General features: G+C 40.0%; 1 protein-coding gene across 1 annotated transcript in view; it reads right to left on the bottom strand.

Annotated features, from left to right (window-relative positions):
• The window catches only part of LOC124000795 (insulin-like growth factor 1 receptor), a 156,579-nt gene extending 134,612 nt beyond the window's left edge, over positions 1-21,967 (bottom strand). The window contains exons 1-2 of the mRNA XM_046307413.1: positions 20,950-21,967; positions 1,540-2,103 (exon numbers count right to left, since the gene is read on the bottom strand). Coding sequence (XP_046163369.1) covers positions 1,540-2,103; positions 20,950-21,043 — 658 coding nt within the window. The 5' untranslated portion in view covers positions 21,044-21,967. The remainder of the gene's footprint in view (positions 1-1,539; positions 2,104-20,949) is intronic.
• Between the last annotated feature and the right edge of the window lie 269 nt (positions 21,968-22,236).

Raw genomic sequence — 22,236 nt, 5'->3', positions numbered from 1 at the left:
ACAATAAAGACAATTCTTGTTTATAGAAACATAAATGGTCACTAAGGAAGTCGCTAGAGGTTGATTTCCTCTATTTGTTTTCTGGGTCTGAAGGGAAGGGGAGATGTTTAGAACTACCAGTTATCCATGGGAGTTGTAGACAGGTCTTCAAAAGGCCAGGGCTGAAGGGACATTTTCCCACCATTATTCCATGTTGATGAGTGGAAATGGGAGCAGACAGGCAGGCAGGAGGAGTAGCAGCCTAGAAGCCCTGTTTTCCTCCCAACCTTTTGGGAGTCAAGGTCGACCTCATCTTCTTCACCTGGCAAATTTATCTGAACCCCTTTGATTTGGACCTGGGAGATTCTGCAGAAACTGTCCACACAGAGAGACACTCTAAACAGGCTTTGAACAGGCGCCGTCTCACTCAAGCTCTCACTAATAGTCTAGACAAAACAAATAAATACGTTATGGTGGGAGTCTGTTTGGTCAATGCTGTCACCCTCTCACCCACACATCAACAACAACACCCACTATGCCTAAGAAAGACAACATAACAACCTTTTCCACTATGCCTTGCCCTTAAAGATGGAATCTGCATCAGGGTAAACAGCACCACTGTTCGCCCAGTGTCTTTGTTATTGTTTTGTTGATGAAAAGAAAGAAGAGGAGCATTGCAGCGCATATTTTGCTGTCCTATCGTGTGTGCAATGATGACTGTTTGTTGTTTGTAGAAACATCTTTCTTGTTGCAATATCCCAAACAGGCGTGTTAGTTTCACCAATTAAGGAGTCCAGTCCTAAATAAGTCAATTGTTAGCTGTTAAAGTCTTACAACCAGACATTAATTATATTTATTTACTAAATTCAAATATTATATCTGTGAGTAATAGACAGATATACATCTTACTAATATAACTATAAAGAGGCTACCTGAAACGTATCCTTCATTTTTCATAGCCTTTAAATACTTAGTGTTAGTGTAGTGTGGTGTGTCATAACTTATTCATCACATCAGGTAGATATAGTAAATATTGACCTGATATGGTCCAGACAGGAAGAGCAAAAGTAACCTCAACTCAACATGTATTTAATACCAAGAGCTGTATAATGCACCCATCCTTAGTTCTGTCAGCAAATAGGTTTATCTAAAGAAAAGGCCTCCATAATAAATAGAGAGGAAAGGTTTTTACTGGACAGGGGACAATCCTTCTCCCTGCTGAATATGAAGGGAAAACACTGCATAGATTCATGGGATTTGTTCACTGGGGAAGAAATGCACAATTTGAGAATGTTTTGCAAGACTTGAACCCACCTACCGATGTCAGAGACCTATGCAAGACTTGCATCACAAGTGGGATAGACAAATATCCCAGGTATTTGGGAAATAATCTACCTTAGAATAATATTTTTTTTAAATCTCATTTTCTGCAGGTGTAAACAAATATCGTTAAAAAAATAGCTAGCAATAAACAGCAGCTCTGTGAACAGGCTGTCCTCTGTGACCCTGACTGGGTCTCTGCTGTCCACACTGTAAAGAGAATAGCTCAGAGCTCCTTACCTTTCTGGCAGTGGTTGGATGTCCAGCAGCGAGAGTTAAAGTTGCCGTTAAAGCTGGTCTTGATGCACTGAGCGTTGTCCTCCGTGATGCCTGGACACACATCACCACACTCCTTGGACTGCTTGTTCCCCGCGATGAAGTTGTTGAACTCTGCGTCCATGATGAGAGACCAGTCCACAGAGTCCAGGTAGCAGAGCTCAGGGTTCTTCTCAATCCGGATGGCCCCTCGCGTGATGTTCCTCAGGTTGTACAGGCCGATGTCCTTCAGACTGGTCATCTCAAAAATAACCAGGGCATAGTTGTAGAAGAGGTTGCGTCCGTGAATGACGTTGAGGTTGGGGAAGAGCGTGCTGAGGCTGTCCAGGCCGGAGACCCGGAACAGGAGCAGGTAGTCGGTGATGACGGTCAGCTTGGGAAAGCTGAGGGAGCGGAAGAGCTCCTGGTTGAGGTTGTTGGTCTTGTCTCCGATGAGGAGTATCTGCAGGAAGCCCTCCACCACCGTGCAGTTCTCCAGACGCTTGAACTCACTGATGTCATTACGGATGTCGATACTTGGACCACAGACTGGAGAGAGAAAGAGAAAGAAAAATCACACATGACATAATTATTACACATCTTAGTTTATTTTTGCTTTATTCAATGTACCTAAATAAAATGTACCATTTAATTTGATTTTAGAATGTATTTATCAATTTGTCTGCATACCGATTCATTGTGTTAATCTGTTTACCATGTCTATCATGTAAATCCAATTTCAAGTATTTTCAGGTAGTGACCTGGCTTAAAGGTTCACTGTCAGCCAGTCCCAGACATACTGTAAGATGACAGCACCAAAATAACAAGCACAGCAGCCATTAATAGGATGTAATCTAATCTTCTTGAGATCATCTCTGAAAATATCTGGACATGAAAGTGCTTAAAACAGGATGTCTTATGTTATGTGGTTCTCTTCATGTACAAAAGTTTATTTTTGCTTTTCATATATAGATATAACTATTCATTTTACTGTGACAAAAGAGAGAGACAAACAGACAGGGTCATCTGAGGTGAGTGTGCTCTTCATTCTGAGCAGGCGTAGGAAGTTCTCTCTCAATGACAAGGGTCAATATTTTGAGATTCTATTGCTATATATTTTGGTAAGATCTGGGATCCTAGGATCCTCTCCTTTACCGGGATACCCCGTGTTTAAAAAGATCCCATCCATCTTAGCTCAGCACACAAAAAGCAACACACGAAACCAAAGTCCCCGAAGTTGACTATCTCTCTCATACACACACACACTCATACACACAGACACCTTGATATATTATTCATTAATGACAATCATCTCTGCTTTTAATTGTGTCTGTCAATTACTCCAAGTGGGAATGGATACAAGCATACATAATGGGATATCACCACTGAAAGACTGGAATGATAACAAACCACATAAAACCCAGTCCCTGTTTATCTAAGTGTTTCATGGATAACACTAAATGTACTGTCAGAATGTAAACTAAACAATATGTCCCACATCTACCTGTATTGGCTGTTGCTTGGCCCCTGTCTCCCTATAAACCCAAGATAATCCTTTCACTGTAACACTTGGAGCAGGCCATCTCCTCTGGGTGTATTGATACGTACAGTATGTAATGATGTAATAATGATTTCTTCTAACAGTCCATTCACACCAGGGAAGCAGAGCTACATTGTAGCCATGACATACCATGGAATGTGTTAAGATTCTCAGGACTGTAGTACAAAGGCAAAACAAAACAAGCAGTATTAACATATGCCCTTTCACAGTAGGAGGGAGACCTGCTATACTCATTACCAACTCCCTGTCCAAGGCAGGTATTGGTCAAGGCAGGTATTGGTCAAGGCAGTAATGTGTGATATAAAAAATTTAAACACTACAAAAAAAACATAGAAAACCCGACAGATCTACAAGAGGTTTGAAATGCTACTTGGAAGGTGAAGTAATCAGTAGGAGAAATGTCTTGACATATGAGCTCCTTTGGCTAAACCTGTAATGTTCTTACAGAGGCTTAGGACACCCTCTCAATGAGTGTCAGCGTCACAGGGCCTGGGCAGTGACAAATAGTCCTGCTTTAAACCGACCGGCCCTGATCCATGTCAACACACCATTTAATTGACGCTATGTTTTCTGCTAATTTCCACAAAGTTGAACAATGAGCTAAACTGTATCTAACCTCACATTAATGACCATAACAAAAGCTTCCCAGTTGAATCATGTTGATCTACTGCTACTTAGATTAGAATTTGATTGAAATTGAATGGAAGCCAAAAGATGCCATCTCTACTTTCATATGAATGACATCCATAGAACACATACTGCACCACAGGCCAAACATTTACTCTCAAATTATTTCTAGCAGTAGGCTAGCCTAAAAGAGATTCAACTTCAGTAATGACATAATATCCTGCTAGAAGTTACTTTTTCAATCTATCCTGCCAAAAATAGTGAGCACATTGTTTATCAGGATGAATGGACTTTATTTTCTCCTGTCAGTGTGGTAGACTTTTTTCAAATTTAGAACGGAAATGATTACTCCCGTTGAAAATAGTATTTGCTTTCTCCTATCGACACTAAAGCTCTGTGGATCCACTTCTGAGCCACCAAGCTGCGTGTCCTCTTTGTTTCATTGAGAATTTCCCTGCTCCTCGACCAGCCAGAGAGAGGGGAGGAGGGGTGGAGCAACTCAAACACAAAGACTAATTTGTTTGTTAAGTAAAGAGAAACTCTTGGCCTCACTTCCTGTTGGAGGCATTAATAGAATCAGGGGGAGTCTGGTGGGGAAGAGACAGGAGCAGGGGCAGTGGTGGATATTGTGGCAACGGAGGAGATAGGGTTTCTGCCAGGCAAGACTATCTGAGGCCTTGCTCTTGATCTAAAACCCATCGGCGATAAAAGGAGAAGGTGAATTAAATTATTTTGGAACGCTATTGTGGCAATTACATCTGCATTGCTTGCTCTTTGGGGTATTAGGCTCAGTTTCTGTATAAGCACTTTGTGAAAACCGCTGATGTAAAAACAGCTTTATAAATACATCTGATTGATTGTTTGATTGATTGACAAAAGTCCACACTAGCAGAATGTCTAATAGTATTAGTAAACCTGTGACAATCCTCCACTTGAACATGTCGCGACATCTCTGTTCTCAAACCAACATAACACCACATCCTCTTCTCCCACATAATGCCAACAAATGGGGAAAGAGAGAGCAGGAGAAAGAGACTCCTACTCCCTCCTTTCTCACACACTTGTTATAGTCATTAACTGTGTTAAGCACCAGGAATTCCAATCATTTCCTTGGAAAAGGCTTGAGTAGATCTGCTTCAAAGGTAAGCCATCGCGGATCTGTGCATCCTGCTAAGCCTGATCCATATGTTGTGATGGGCTATCACTTAATAAGCAATAAAGGTGAATTAAGGTGCATTATACTGACATCCCTTTTGACTGTATTTTATATCTAAAACAATCTTCATATTTGTCCAAATTCATTTGAACAGAGAGTATGGGGGAAATTAATAAAATGCCAACCATGACAGGAGTCATTTCCTATTGTTGTGTAACAGCTGTCTCTGGCCACTGTCCTCACAGTGGGATAAGCACACATAGAATAAAGTGCTTCTTCCTGTCCCTTTGCACTGTTCACACTGCTGAGTAAACACACGTATCTCCAGCGTGTAATGGAATCCAGCGGCTCATGGTTATGATTGATAACCTTGCCCTGACCTTACATAGGAATGTCTTCCACACATAGTCATACACACACAAACAAACACACACACAGGTGACCCTGTGAAAGAGTGAAATCAAGACATGGCCATTGCGCAGCATATTGCTATCCTCAAACAAAGTAAAAATCCAAGTGTAGTAAACCACTTGACTATCACAATATATCAGCCGCAATCTTTTAACAGATAAAAAAATGCACTTTCTGTGTTAACTGAACTTTCACGGTTAAGCTGCAGGAGAGGAAGTCAGTCCCAACTCAAGATCAGTATCTGTTAATCAGAGGTTATTGAAACCATTTAAAAGGCCGTTATGAGACCATTCTCAGAATGGGATTAATTGTATATTTTCCTGCTGTAAACTCCAGAAAAGTTGTTAAGAGGAGGAAGTATTTTCTTGGTTCTGAAATATAATAATAATATATAATAATAATAATAATATATAATAATAATAATAATAATATATAATAATAATAATATAATAATAATATATAATAATAATAATATATAATAATAATAATAAATAATAATAATAATAATAATAATATATATAATAATAATAATATAATATATGCCATTTAGCAGACGCTTTTATGTAATGTAATGTAATGTGTTGGGAAAAAACACTGGGGCTGGACCTTGTTGAATTTAGCCACCCACAAGTTTCTGTCCATCAGAACACATTATGCTATCCTGTACACTTTTCTAGTCTATTTTTTACATAGTTTGTTTTTCTCAGATATGCAGACTAGAGGTCGACCGATTAATTGGAATGGCCGATTAATTAGGCCCGATTTCAAGTTTTCATAACAATCGGTAATCAGCATTTCTGGACACCGATTATGGCCGATTACATTGCACTCCACGAGGAGACTGCGTGGCAGGCTGACTACCTGTTATGCGAGTACAGCAAGGAGCCAAGGTAAAGTGCTAGCTAGCATTAAACGTATCTTATAAAAAACAATCAATCTTAACATAATCACTAGTTAACTACACATGGTTGATGATATTACTAGTTTATCTAGCTTGTCCTTGTTGCATATAATCGATGCAGTGCCTGTTAATTTATCATCGAATCACAGCCTACTTCGCCAAACGTGATGATTTAACAAGCTCATTTGCAAAAAAAGCACTGTCGTTGCACCAATGTGTACCTAACCATAAGCATCAATGCCTTTATTAAAATCAATACACAAGTATATATTTTTAACCCTGCATATTTAGTTAATATTGCCTGCTAACATGAATTTCTTTTAACTCTTGCATTCTGTGCAAGAAGAGTCAGGGTATATGCAACAGTTTGGGCCGCCTGGCTCGTTGCGAACTGAGTGAAGACCATTTCTTCCTAACAAAGACCGTAATTAATTTGCCAGAATTGTACATAATTATGACATAACATTGAAGGTTGTGCAATGTAATAGCAATATTTAGACTTAGGGATGACACCCATTCGATAAAATTCGGAACAGTTCCGAATAAACGTTAAGTTTTCGAAATAATAGTTTCCGGATTTGACCATATTAATAACCTAAGGCTCATATTTCTGTGCGTTATTATATTATAATTAAGTCTATGATTTGATAGAGCAGTCTGACTGAGCGATGGTAGGCACCAGCAGGCTAGTAAACATTCATTCAAACAGTACTTTCCTGCATTTGCCAGCAGCTCTTCGCTGTGCTTCAAGCATTGCGCTGTTTATGACTTCAAGCCTATCAACTCCCGAGATTAAGCTAGCAATACTATAGTGCCTATAAGAACATCCAATAGTCAAAGTTATATGAAATACAAATGGTATAGAGAGAAATAGTCCTATAATTCCTATAATAATTACAACCTAAAACTTCTTACCTGGGAATATTGAAGACTCATGTTAAAAGGAACCACCTACTTTCATACGTTCTGGGCAAGGAACTTTTACATAGCAAATATTGCACTTTTACTTTCTTCTCCAACACTTTGTTTTTGCATTATTTAAACCAAATTGAACATGTTTCATTATTTATTTGAGACCAAATAGATTTTATTGATGTATTATATTAAGTTAAAATAAAAGTGTTAATTCAGAATTGTTGTAATTGTCATTATTAAAAATATATATATATAAAAACCGTCCGATTAATCGGTATCAGCTTTTTTTGGTCCTCTAATAATCAGCATCGGTATCGGCGTTGAAAAATCATAATCGGTCGACCTCTAATGCAGACAAATGTGAGAGCCTGATGAGCAGTTGCAAATGCAGTGGACCAGGTCACCTCCATCCCTCCGAGTTTAATGTAAGATGGCAGCGCTGAGGAGGGCACGAGTCTTGCCGGTTCCTGCTCAACCTTGGTTAGTTTATTTATACTGTGCTCAGATGTTTATTCTATTCTGAGCCATGTACTTTATGGTCATATTCTTATCTTTTCTTATTTCTTATTGCTGTTGCATTGCCGAGAAGGAACCTGCAAGTAAGGATTTAATTGGACGGTGTATACCAGGTGTATCCTGTACATATGACTAATAAAACTTTAAACTTGTCCCTCACACCTGACACCTCAACTTGACTTAATCCCCCACATGCTGGAAGTCATCTGACCAGTGGTATGGTGGGCCACTTCCCCTGCATGGTCCTCACTTCAAAAGCACAGGTTCAGATATCAGACCCAGACTAGTAACACAAAACTGTCACCCCCTTACACACACTCCAAACCCTTACCTCGGCCCGACTGCAGCATGGCAGAGAAGGGGTAAACACACACATACCTGCCGTCTTTTAAATATAGTTTATAGTCATGTTTAATGGGTTTGCACAATCAGGTCACATTCCAATACCACTTAAGTTTAGCAGTTGAGCTATTGAGGCTGAAACATTACCTCCCCAGCCATTTGAAACGACATCCACAGTATGTTGCAGCTTATTTATATGGTTTGTCCATATCAAGTGTTACAAATCAAAGAGCTACACATTACCAAAGAGAGGATGTTCCCCCAGAACAATCATAAAAATTATGAAAGTCACTGTTTCAATATGGATCTGGCCACAGTCTCTTGATCTGCAGCCTGTCACTGTGCAATCTATTAGAAGAGATAACATTTGCAATCATACTGCAAATTGTATAATACTCCGTGGACTATTAAACCCGTGGGCCACAGTACATGATCATGTATGTGTCTGGCCAGAGATTGCATATGAGCAAATACTCTTGACAGCCCACTTTAAATAAGTGTTTAATTAAGCATTGTAAACCTCAGCTGGCGGCCTAGAGAGGCTGTAGGAGAGGATTTGACTGCACTCTCATAAACTAGCACAGTGACACGCTTTCTCATCCCCGCCTGCACAGTCCCTGTCAGGCTGCCTACCATGCTGTGTGGACTGCAGTGAGAGAGCAGAGCTGAGCACAAGGCACACACACACACAGGCATGCAAACTGCGCTGACTCCCTCGCTGGGGGTGAGACACGATATTCCGGCATCATTGCCCCCTTAGCGGAACCAGGGCTGAGGGATGGGCAGAGGCACAGTGGGAAAGACCGAGCACTTCCAGTCACGAGATAGAGTGGGAGTCTTATAGGAATGTGCATCTCTCCTTTCATGAATGATTTGATACGCATCTAGATACATGGGCTCTGATATGATACAGGAACAGTACCTTTTAGTCTGAAACGATTCAGTGTACGATTCGGTTTGATTAGGGGAACGAATTGATGCGATTCGGTTCAATTCGATGCACAACATTTTTTTTGAATGAACACATTTACTTTCCATTTTAAATTAATATCTGCTGCTGATGGAAGATCGGGGCTTGGGCTTCTCTGAGCTGGATCGTTCTGAGATTACTTTTCTAAGCTGTGTGTGTGTGTGTGTGTGTGTGTGTGTGTGTGTGTGTGTGTGTGTGTGTGTGTGTGTGTGTGTGTGTGTGTGTGTGTGTGTGTGTGTGTGTGTGTGTGTGTGTGTGTGTGTGTGTGTGTGTGTGTGTGTGTGTGTGTGTGTGTGTGTGTGTGTGCATCTACCAACCCACTATCAGATACCACCCGACTTTCATCTGAAATCATCTTCACACAATGATTAACTTGTCATTTTTGCAGATAATTTTTTTTTTCTAGATAGTACTATGTCAACATTTACAATTACACCGAACCTAAACCGGCCGCGCGCGTGCCCCATCTTGCGCAAATTGGTTTTGTCCCCCCACATCAAACGCGATCATGACACGCAGGTCGTGTATATAACCAATTATATTAATTTGGGGACAGGTCGAAAAGCATTAAATATTTATGGCAATTTAACTAACTAACTTGTCCTATTTAGCCAGCTTGCTGTTGATAGCTAATTTGTTATTTTATCTGAAATGCACAAGGTCCTCTACTCTGACAATTAATCCACAAATAAAATGGTAAACCAAATATTTTCTAGTCATCTCTCCTCCTTCCAGGCTTTTTCTTCTTTGGACTTATATGGCGATTGGAATCTAACTTTCATAGTTACCATGACTACTGACCAAACTCAGTTCATCTTTCAATCACCCACGGGGGACTAACCAATGAGGAGATGGCACGTAGGTATCTGCTTCTATAAACCAATGAGGAGATGGAAGAGGCAGGACTTGCATCGCATTCAGCTTCACAAATAGACTTCTATTTTAGCGCTTGGCAAATCAGACGCTCATTGGCGTGCACGAGCAGTGTGGGTGCAAAAATTGAATAACATGTACGTTTAAATGTATCTTGCAATGCAAGTGGTGCGGTCCGCATGTTAGAAATTAATAGGACAGGACTATCGCGTGTGGTTTATATTGTTTTTGGGGGAGGGGATTTATTCATCCTAAAAATAAATATCAGGTAACTTACTGCATTTCAACACATTTTAGCATGGTGCAGAGACAAGAATTGCTGTTTTATAACACAATTCTATACATTTTGGGCTCCAGAGTGGAGCATCGGTCTAAGGCATCTCAGACTGGAATCGAACCAGGCTTTATCACAACCGGCCGTGATTGGGAGTCCCATAGGGCAGCGCACAAATTCTTATTTACAATGATGGCCTACCCCCGGGCAAACCCTAACCCAGATGACGCTGGGCCAATTGTGCACTGCCTTATGGGGCATAGTGAAGACATCAAAACCATGAAATAACACATATGTAATCATGTAATGACCAAAAAAGTGTTAAACAATTAAAACATGTTTTATATTTGAGATTCTTCAAGGTAGAGAATGTCAATCGTGTGCAAAGCTGTCATCGTGGCAAAGGCTGGCTACTTGAAGAATCTACAATATAAAATATATTTTGATTTGTTTAACACTTTTTTGGTTAATACATGATTCCATGATTCCATATCATGATTCCATATGTGTTTTGATGTCTTCACTGTTATTCTACAATGTAGAAAATAGTAAAAAATAAAGAAAAACCCTTGAATGAGTAGGTGTATCCAAACTTTTGACTGGTAGCGTACATTAAATTACTCTTGAACGTTGTAATAGTAGAACGCACAAGGTGACATTTTTAAATTGAGTAGTACATCAGTATTCCTCGTTTCATGTCAGTCATTGTATACCGCAGAGAGCTATTTATAACTAGTCAGAAATGTCCAGATCAACTAGCTCATGTCAGCTAACATTTTTTAGCTAGGCTTTTTAGCCCGTAGATTTTGTAGTAATGTTCGAGTTACTCAAATATTACATGAATGTCACGCCTTGGTCATTGTATTTTGTGTTTTTGTTATATGTTTGGGTAGGCCAGGGTGTGACATGGGTTTATATGTTGTTTTTCGTATTGGGGTTTGTAGTATTTGGGATCGCGGCTAATTAGGGGTGTTGTTAGGCTTGGCTGCCTGAGGCGATTCTCAATTGGAGTCAGGTGCTTCGCGTTGTCTCTGATTGGGAACCGTATTTAGGCAGCCTGACTTTCGCTTTGTATTTTGTGGGTGTTTGTTCCTGTTTCTGTGTAGTGTTCACCAGATAGGCTGTAATAGGTTTCACGTTCCGTTTGTTGTTTTTGTATTTATGAGTTATTTCATGTACCGCGTTCTTTCATTAAAGTCATTAGTACCTACACGCTGCATTTCGGTCGACTCTCTTCATTCAACAGACGAACGCCGTTACAATGAATCCACATTTAACATGGCAAAATACATAGAATTTCAAGAAAATTTGTTTTAAACCTGCAACATTTTCTATGTACCCCATGACAACATGTTCATAATTGCAGGAAATAAGCATTAAACCTGCAACATTTTCTTTCTGCCAACAAAAGGTGAACAATTTATGTCATGAACAGTGCTTGCGCCCATATGGTACAAGCTCGCGCAGCGGGGGTGTGGGATGTTCCCCAATGCTGGAAGGGGGGTGTGAGTGAAAACTTTGGAACCCCTGGGCTACTGAACTGAAGGAGAGGACGCATCAATTCAGTCACAAAATTGATTTATTTTCGGAATGAAACAATAGAAGTAAAAAACATTAATAAACTGGTGATTCGTAACGTTTGATTCGGTTTTCTTTCCGATGCATGCTTATTTTGGATCAGTTTAGGGTCCCGCAAACCCGAATACATTTGCATCTTAAACATTTGAACCGGGGACTGATGCGTATTGGTTAATCATTACATCCCTACAGTCTTACTGTCTCACCCATGAGGCAGAGAGAGAGGATGCATTCAGGTCTGAGTCACTAGCCCAAGCCCTAGTCACGAGGACCACTGCATCACAGTCCTCTGTACCACTCAGCCAAAGGTAGAGAGGGAGCGTGGATGTCAAGTGCAGAGGAACATCTAACCCCATTCTGTGTAACCTTGGTGACAACTAATACCATTCTGCTTTCCAGGAGGAATGGGTCCTGTCGTAACTATGCAATAGAAATGCCAGTGTGTCTGTGTTAAACAAGAGCCTGCAGTCACAGGACATGAACAGTGGAAGCTGAGTCTAACAATACGCACACAGTGAGATCTGTCTTCATTCAAGGCCATCCAGTTGAGGATAGCGTCATTACTCTAAATTGTGATTTTAGCCCTGAATCCCACACTTCACTTAAACCTTTACTTGAGCTCCAGCACGGAAGCAGCTGAGTAAAATGATGAGTCATGCTAGCCAAAAGGAGTACCTCAAATAGTGTGTGTGTGTCAGAGTGTGGCTGGGGCTCGATAGGAGCATCTGTCTGCTGCCAGGCCAGGCTGTCCAGAGACCGCCCGTGTGAACAGCAAAGACCAATAAAACAGTTCACAAACTCTCTACTCTTTCAATCAACAAAACCATGTCTGTTTCCCTAGTGGGAGTATTTTTGCACATTCTATTTCCAAACACCAACTTTCTCCTCTCTCTAACTCTTTCTCACACCTTTTCTGCCTCTCTCTCTCTCTCTCTCTCTCTCTCTCTCTCTCTCTCTCTCTCTCTCTCTCTCTCTCTCACACACTCTCTCTCTCTCTCTCTCTCCCTCCCTCTCAATGTATCATTGAGCCTTGTTTGCTGTATACTTGGAAGCAATGGCATGGAAAGTTTACTGTGGTGAGAGTTAAAAGCGAGCTTAATTACATTTTATTAGCGTGGACAGATTATTAAAATGCATAGGGTAGAAAGTATACAAGACTTGATGGAGCATGGCCATTAATTTGCTATGCCCGGAATAATTGTATATTCTATGCATAAAATATAGCCCTTGATTAAATTTAGCAGATTTTTTAAACCTTTGGGAAATGGGCAAAATCATAGTAAAATACATGTATATTCTGTACCCTGTATTAGAGGTCGACCGATTAATCGGAATGGCCGATTCATTAGGGCCGATTTCAAGTTTTCATAACAATCGGAAATCTGTATTTTTGGGTGCCGATTTGGCGATATTTAAAAAATAAAATGTATACCTTTATTTAACTAGGGAAGTCAGTTAAGAACATATTCTTATTTTCAATGACGGCCTAGGAACGGTGGGTTAACTGCCTCGTTCAGTGGCAGAACTGAACAGGGATCCAATCTTGTCAGCTCTGGAAACCAATCTTGCAACCTTACAGTTAGTCCAACGCAATAATGACCTGCCTCTCTCTCGTTGCACTCCACAAGGAGACTGCCTGTTACGCGAATGCAGTAAGCCAAGGTAAGTTGCTAACTAGCATTAAACTTATCTTATAAAAACAATCAATCATAATTACTAGTTAACTACACATGGTTGATGATATTACTAGATATTATCTAGCGTGTCCTGTGTTGCATATAATTTGACTGAGCATACAAGCATACAAGTATCTAAGTATCTGACTGAGCGGTGGTAGGCAGAAGCAGGCGCTTAAACATTCATTCAATCAGCACTTTCATGCTTTTTGCCAGCAGCTCTTCCTTGTGCGCCAAGCATTGCGCTGTTTATGACCTAAAGCCTATCAACTCCCGAGATGAGGCTGGTGTAACTGAAGTGAAATGGTTAGCTAGTTAGCGCGCGCTAATAGCGTTTCAAACATCACTCGCTCTGAGCCTTCTAGTAGTTGTTCCCCTTGCTCTGCATGAGCAATGCTGCTTCGATGGTGGCTGTTGTCGTTGTGTTGCTGGTTCGAGCCCAGGGAGGAGCGAGGAGAGGGACGGAAGCTATACTGTTACACTGGCAATACTAAAGTGCCAATAAGAACATCTAATAGTCAAAGTTAATGAAATACAAATAGTATAGAGGGAAATAGTCCTATAACTGCTATAATAACTACAACCTAAAACTTCTTAACTGGGAATATTGAAGACTCATGTTAAAAGGAACCACCAGCTTTCATATGTTCTCTTGTTCTGAGCAAGAAAGCTTTCTTACATAGCACATAAGGTCCTTCTGTAGCTCAGTTGGTAGAGCATGGCGCTTGTAACGCCAGGGTAGTGGGTTCGATCCCCTGGACCACCCATACGTAGAATATATGCACACATGACTGTAAGTCGCTTTGGATAAAAGTGTCTGCTAAATGGCATATATTATTATTATTATATTGCACTTTTACTTTCCAATACTTTGTTTTTGCATTATTTAAACCAAATTTAACATGTTTCATTATTTACTTGAGGCTAAATTTATTTTATTGATGTATTATATGAAGTTAAAATAAGTGTTCATTCAGTATGGTTGTAATTGTCATTATTACAAATAAATAAATAAAAAATTGGCCGATTAATCGGTATTGGCTTTTTTTGGTCCTCCAATAATCGGTATCGGTATCGGCATTGAAAAATCATAATCAGTCGACCTCTACCCTGTATATTGTAAAAACAGATTGTCATCAACAATAATTTAGGGTAAAAAAACTTTTACCATGAAATGAAAGTGACCAAGGTTTGTTGCTCTAAGTGAAATGGTAAACATGGACTTGTTTACCATTATCTTGGCTGTATTGGTCTGACACCTGAAAGTTCTGAACTTGTCTCCAGTCCTCCTACACATGATGGTGAGCTATATGTTGAGAAACTCCACCCATGGCTTGAGGGACTGAAGTCCAATGGAATCCCAAAGTTCAAGAGTAAAAAAATGTCATGCCCCTAAAGAGGCGGTGGGACTCTGCCGTGCTCAGCAGGATGCTGAGAAATGCCCCACTCTGTGATTCACAGTGGCGAGGACACTGGCCTGACCACACTGGACAATAGCTCTCAATTGTTTGTTGTTTGAGTCCTCCTCCTTTTTTAATGCTAATTGAGGTTGTTCCCTGTTTCCTTTCCATGTCACAATCAGCTGCAATATCCCACATCCCCTTCCTTTCCTCGTAGCAGTAGCACAAAACACAGCCGTTCTCATCAATTACATCCAAAGGGCTACACACACTAGCTAGTAACTATACAAAATCAACCAGACATCACAGAGATAAACAAGCACCCCTCCTAAAGAAGCCAACTGTCAGTTTAATTTCTGATAGATACCAATACTCACTTATAACGTAAATGCAACCACCAAAGTACTACAGATATAGGCCTCTATCAAAAATAAACAGCCGACAACCAATAAATAGCAACTAACAGACAGTAGCAATAAAGACTGTACTTACGTATAATCTGTGAGTTGTTAACTAATAAACAAATGGCACCCCCTTATTGAGAAATTCTGAACATTAGTTTCTGAAGGGCCTTAATGTATTGATTTTAGGGGTGTAACGGTTCACCAAACCCACAGTTCAGTAGGTATTGTGATTGTGGGGTCACAGTTCAGTTCGGTTCTGGTACAGGGGGAAATGAAATGCCAGCAGTTACTGTAGTTTTACTTGTATGTTTTTGTTTTTGATGGGTGGTCACTGTTAAGTAGCTCTCTGTAGACCTGAGGGTCCATCCATCTGTGGTATGCGCAACTCAGGATGCATTGGCCAATTCATTGACAACTTCGGCTTTAAGCTGCTTATATAGAGCAGGTACTACATGCTTGCTAAAATGGGTCCGAGAGGACAATGTTCGTAACGTTGCTCGAGCACTTTCACGAGGTGCTGAAACCCCTTATTCTTCTCAACCACCGAGAATGGGCGCATATCCACAGCTATAAACATACATATTGCTCTTGTAATTTCTTTGTCCCGGATCAGAATCAGCTGCGAAGGGCTGCTTGAGTGCAGAGGGGAGACGCAGTTGTGTTGTTTTTTAGCGTTTCCATCTTGCTCCACAGGTAGGAAAATTAGAGTGATGTCGGTGTAAATGCATCAACATGTTTGAGGTGTTGGCAGCTGTATAGGTTATTCACGTTGAGCAGTGGCGACGTACTCTCTGTCCAACGCTATTAAATCTACTGGGAAGACAAAATGTTCCCAAACTGGAGATTTAAACAAAGATAGAGAATCCTCCTGGTTCATCGACCCCACCACTCACCATCATACAGAACTAGTTCCCGGCTGCGCCTCACAAAAGGACAGTATGAAATACACCAATTAAGATTTTAATTTTGATAACAACGTGCGCATAGGCTCTAGTTGTTTTAACGGAATAGCCTGAATTTTTGTCAGCTCAGATTTACTCAAGGCATACAACACAGCATAAGCATAGCCTATAGGCCTAGTGTTTTTAGTTTTTATATGAACAAAAATATAAACACAACATGTAGTGTTGGTGCCATGTTTCATGAGCGGAAATAAAAGATCCCAGACATGGTGTGCACAAATTTGTTTTCATCCCTGTTGGTGAACCTTTCTCCTTTGCCAAGATAATCCATCCACCTAACAGGTGTGGCATATCAAGAAGTTGAATAAACAGCATGATCATTACACAGGTGCACCTTGTGCTGGGACAATAAAAGGCCACTCTTAAATGTGCAGTTTTGTCACACAACACAATGCCACAGATGTCTCAAGTTTTGAGCAAGTGTGCAATTGGCATGCTTACTGTAGGAATGTCCACCAGAGCTGTTGCCAGATAATTTCAAGTAAATTTCTCTATAATAAGCCCCCTCAGTGTCGTTTTAGAGAATTTGTCAGTACGTCCAACCGGCCTCACAACCACAGACCACGTGTATAGTATTGTGTGGGAGAGCGGGTTGCTGATGTCAACATTGTGAACAGAGTGCCCCATGGTGGCGGTGGGATTATGGTATAGGCAGGCATAAATTACAGAAAACGAACACAATTAAATTTTATCAATGGCAATTTGAATGCACCAAAATACAGTGACGAGATCCGTAAGCCAATTGTCATGCTATTCATCCACCACCATCACCTCATATTTATGCATGATAATGCACGGCCCCATGTCGCAAGGATCTGTACATAATTCATGGAAGCTGAAAATGTCCCAGTTCTTCCAAGGACTGCATACTCACCAGACATGTCACCCATTGAGCATGTTTGGGATGCTCTGGATTGACAGCATGTTCCAGTTCCCTTCCATAACCAGCCATTGAAGAGGAGTGGGACAACATTCTACAGGCCACAATCAACAACCTAATCAACTCTATGCGAAAGAGATGTGTTGCGCCGCATGAGGCAAATGGTGGTCACACCAGATACTGACTGGTTTTCTGATCCACGCCCCTACTTTTTTAAAGGTATCTGTGACCAACAGATGCATATTTGTATTTCCAGTCATGTGAAATCTATAGATTAGGGACTAATTCATTTTTTTCAGTTGACTGATTTCCTTATATGAACTGTAACTAAGTAAAATCTTTGAAATTGTTGCATGTTGCGATTATATTTTTGTTCAGTATATTTTTTATGCATTCATTCGGGTTCCCAGTGCGGACTGAACTGACTCCCCGTGTTCGGTATGAATATGTGTACCTTTACACCCCTAATCGATTTTGCAGAAGACATATCCTTCTGTAGCTCAGTTGGTAGAGCATGGCGCTTGTAACACCAGGGTAGTGGGTTCGATCCCCGGGACCACCCATACGTAGAATGTATGCACACATGACTGTAAGTCGCTTTGGATAAAAGCGTCTGCTAAATGGCATATATTATTATATTATATATTATGATTCCGTCACTGTTGGGTCCCTTTGCATGGTGCTTACCCTTAGAGACTCCACTAAGTTGCTTAACAGCAGTCAAACTCAAACATGATCAAAGTGAGCTGTTACAGTAGCCTAAATGTTATTCATGGTCACAAACTGGGCATATACTCAATTCAGAGGAGACACAGTCTTCAGAAATGCATTGAGCCTCATTAGACTTTTCCCATTCTGATAACACATTACTGGATTACATTTGTTATATTTTCTATTTAGTTAGACACCTCCACCTATCTTTACTGGTGTAAACGAATGAGACAAGAAAATTGGATACTGCGCAAACCTTGCAAAGCTTGCTCCGAAACCTTATTACATTTGACCCTTTATTCACTCTCCAAAAACACCTGACCCTTCTTGAAGGCTGGCTGGAAACTGGGCTCCAAATGATGATGTCAGAAGCTATAGCAAAGCCCAGTTGTCTTCTCCACTAACTAATAAGCCATTGCCTTTTCATAGCCTTCTCAAAACATGATGAAGCACACTATTAACATAACTCAGCACAATTGGAAGATGCTATGACAGGTTGCAGGAACCAGGTGCCCAAGTTCCCTGAGCTGTTGAGGGTAACCACTAGAGCAATCAATAGTTAATGGCTGGCAGGTAGCCTAGCGGTTAATAGTGTTGGGCCAGTAACCGAAAGGTTGCTGGTTTGAATCCACGAGCCGACTAGGTGAACAATCTGTCAATGTGCCCTTGCGCAAGGCACTTAACCCTAATTGCTCCTGTAAATCGCTCTAGATACGAGTATCTGCTAAATGACTAAAATGTCAAATAATTGCAAGACAGATGAGGTACAGGAAATGTAAAGAATAACGCTGATCTGACAACAGCAACAGTCCTCAAAACATTGATATTTTTATGCTATGGAAAATAATCCACATCTTTACAAGCTGCTCAGTCCTTTAAAGTCATTGTGGTGCACTTGTGTGAACTATGTATAAATTCTTTAAAGAAAATGTCCTTGACATAGAACATGCATGTGGATAAGACTGGAGGCATTGTCAATAGAAATAGGACTGAGTAGCAGCTCAATTGTACATTTAATTTAGCAGAGAAGGTCTGCATTTCATATGCATTCCACCACTTGTTTGCCTACTCATGGCATATAAACAATTATTTTGGATACTTGGGTATCCAATGACTTTATCCTTGTTTCTGAAAAGGACTACTGAACCCCTTTTAAGAGGTTGCATACACTGCAAAAAAAATATATATAGTAGTTTCAACTAATTATTATTAAGTAACTGGTTCCACAGCCTGTTTTAGTTTACTCAACTTTTCGTTCAAAGTGTTACCTGAACTTAACATTTTTAGGCTAAAACTTAGCACCAACTTGAGAAAACTTAGGCAAAAATTACGTGTTTGCTGAACTTGTCTCATATGTTCATTCAACTAGAAAAATATTATTTGGGCATTTTCACACGAAAAAAGGATGTGCAGTAACACACACAGTGCTTTTGACATACAATATTTTCAACATACATATTTGACACACATGATTACATTATGCATGTTCATATTCAGTAACTATTATTCAACATGTTTGCGATTTGAACTCACTACCTTTTGTTTCACAGCATTCCGACCTTTCTTCTACACCACCATGTCTGTGTCAATTAGCAGTTAATCTGACTATTCTCTCATCATTGATTTGATTGACTTATTTATGAAATGTGTTTTTTCCCTGTATAGTTGTCTAATGTTGGGGAATATTACTTTGTTTTAACGTTACTCTTTAATAATACTTTTACTTGAGTGTACTTTTAACAGAGCTGAGATTTACTTTGAAGTTCAAAGTATAGCAATACAGATTAAATCAGTCATTGACACAGAATTGGTGGCATAGCAGGAAGATCGGTGTGCCGTGAACCAAGAGATTATGAGCTAAAATCCCAGGTGAGGAGATGTTGAATAATAATTATTGTATACATGCACAATGTCATCATGTATGTCAAAGTGTGTCAAATATGTATGTTGAGAACATTGCATGCCAAAAGCACTGTGTGTGTGTAACCTGTTCCACAGCATTTTTTAGTGAAGATGCCCAAATAATAATTTCTAGTTGAGTAAGCATATGAGACAAGTTGAGAAAGCATATGAGACAAGTTGAGCAAACACATAACTTTAAATCGACAACATTTTCTCAAGTTGGAGCTGAATTTGGGCCAACAAAAAAATGTTACATTCAGGTAAGACTGATTCAAAAGTTGAGTAAACTAAAAAACAGCTGTGGCACCAGTTAGGGTTCTACACGGAAACAAAAGGGGTTATTCAAAGGGTTATTCTATTGGGTCAGCCAAAGAACCCTTTTTGGTTCTAGATAGCACCTTTTTCTTCTAAGACTGTACCTTTATTTGAAGGCACTGAAGTGGATAAAGAGACACACTAGTCCATTGTATAGGCTATTGTAAACTGGAGAAAAACTAGGCTTATTTCATTTAACACAGTCCTCCAGGATGTGACATCAGGTACTATATGCATATTGTGTGGCTAAAATAAAAGGCCAAAAGCTAAGATAAACCAATAGGACAGTATTTACCTATACTTGGCGCGTGCATGTGCAAACATATAATGACATTGGTGGACTCGAAAACCGCGCGCTACCACCACCGCTACGAATGCAAAATGGCCACATGGTCAAAGTAGTAGGCTAACCTTCATCCATGGATTCATCCTCGTTCGTTTGCGGGAAAGCATCATTATAAAGGCTCACATTTTTACGGGTGTAGGCCTAATTCATTGCTAAAATATATGAGCCTGTAAAATTGAATCAAAATCAAAAACATATAGGCTAATATGTTTGTGGGCTACTGTAGAAAAATCAACAATCTCAAAGCCTAATGTGATATATGTTTACATTGTGCAATGTGACCATATTTTCAGCTATTTCCATAGCTAAATCAAGCTAGATACGGCATTATTTGTTTAAATCATCAATTTGCTTTTGCTATTCAGCCTACTCCCAAATTAATTAATCTCTGAACTGACGTGAGCCTGGCGATGAAGCCTACAATAACATGTAGCCTAGCATGTAGGCCTATGTATCTCTTAACAGTCATGTGGACCAAAACAAGATACTACTACTGTAGTCAGACCAACAATACAGCTGTAACTAAATAATAATAACATAAAATAGCTACAATGTTAAACCATTGGCCATAAAACATTGTTGCATTGTAACGGCTCGCATGAATGAGGATAACCCCGAAGAAACCTGACAAGGTATACCGTATTATTTTGAGTAGGACATCACAATGGCACTTACTTTCTCCATTTGCCGTCCATAGGTAGATAGTGGAGACAGATAGCGTCAGACCCCAAAACAAGGTCAAAGTATTCCTCTCTGTCCCAGATCTCATTCCTGATCAATTAATTATTCACCTCTCTAAAAAGCAAATAACTTAATTCCAAAATAGTGGAAAAGGGAGATGATGCCACCGAGTTCACAAAAAGTAAAAAAGAAAAAAAAACGTGGTCCAGCAAATGGGCTACACTGTTTGACAGGTAGATACAAATTCGTGTTCAGAGTATAGCCTACTATTTTTCCAAATTTTGTGTTTTGGTGGATTTATATATAGCCTAGGCCTATATATTTAATATATATATATATAAGATTAAATAAATTAAAACAATTCGTTATTCTTGCCAACGACACAATGATTTAAGGATTGCTGGCAAGACATTCGTGCCACTGATTTCACTCGACAGATGATGGTAATCCGCATCCTCAGTCTCCATTTCTTGAAACCCCAGTAATTGTGCGCAGGAGTTTTTATGACTCGCAATCGAAAAACGTTCACTTGTAGTAGACCAAAGGGAATTCCAATCTTCTATCATTCATTTCCGTCTGAGTGATGAGAATTAGAAGGAGAATCTACGGCCAGTTCCACAGGGTGGTGGCTGAGATGGGAAATGAATGAGAACTTAACTCCGTTCAATGAGCCTTTCCAACAGGGCGCAATCCAAAATATCCTCCACAACAGAAATTGTTTCACCAATCTCACCCCCCTTTTCTCCCGCCCCCTGCACTGTCTGTTTTCGCCGTTAACGCAGTCAATCGTCTCCTTTGCGGCTGAAAAAATACTTATGCCACGCAACAGTAGACTATCAAGTTTAAGAGCTTCGGTTGGGGTGTAGTATGGTATACTTGCACCAAACTCAAGCATCCGTTATGTCCTGTGAGCCATTTATGGGTGATGATGTGTATTTTTTTGTTTTCCCGTATAGCTCCAGTAAGCAGCAATCCTATCACTTGCCCTCGTTGTCGGTCTCCAGTCCGTAGAATCACTGCTGTAAACAAGAGTAAGCTCCGCTCACACAGAAACACATAGCACTAAGCATACGGCAAGTCACGGAGAAAAGCTGGAGTGGAGCAAGCAGACAATGACATGGATAACCAATGTTAAGGTAATTTTAAATGTAATTTAGCCTATTAAAAAAGATGCATCCCTCCAAAACAAGTGTAACAAAAGGTTATAAATCGTTTGTAAACGGTTAATTATAGCTCCCGTTGTATAGGCTACATTTGTAAATCTGTAATAAACATTTGTGA

This window comes from Oncorhynchus gorbuscha, linkage group LG02, assembly GCF_021184085.1.
Source record: "Oncorhynchus gorbuscha isolate QuinsamMale2020 ecotype Even-year linkage group LG02, OgorEven_v1.0, whole genome shotgun sequence".
NCBI lineage: Eukaryota > Metazoa > Chordata > Actinopteri > Salmoniformes > Salmonidae > Oncorhynchus > Oncorhynchus gorbuscha.
This window is presented reverse-complemented; position numbering and strand designations above follow the sequence as displayed.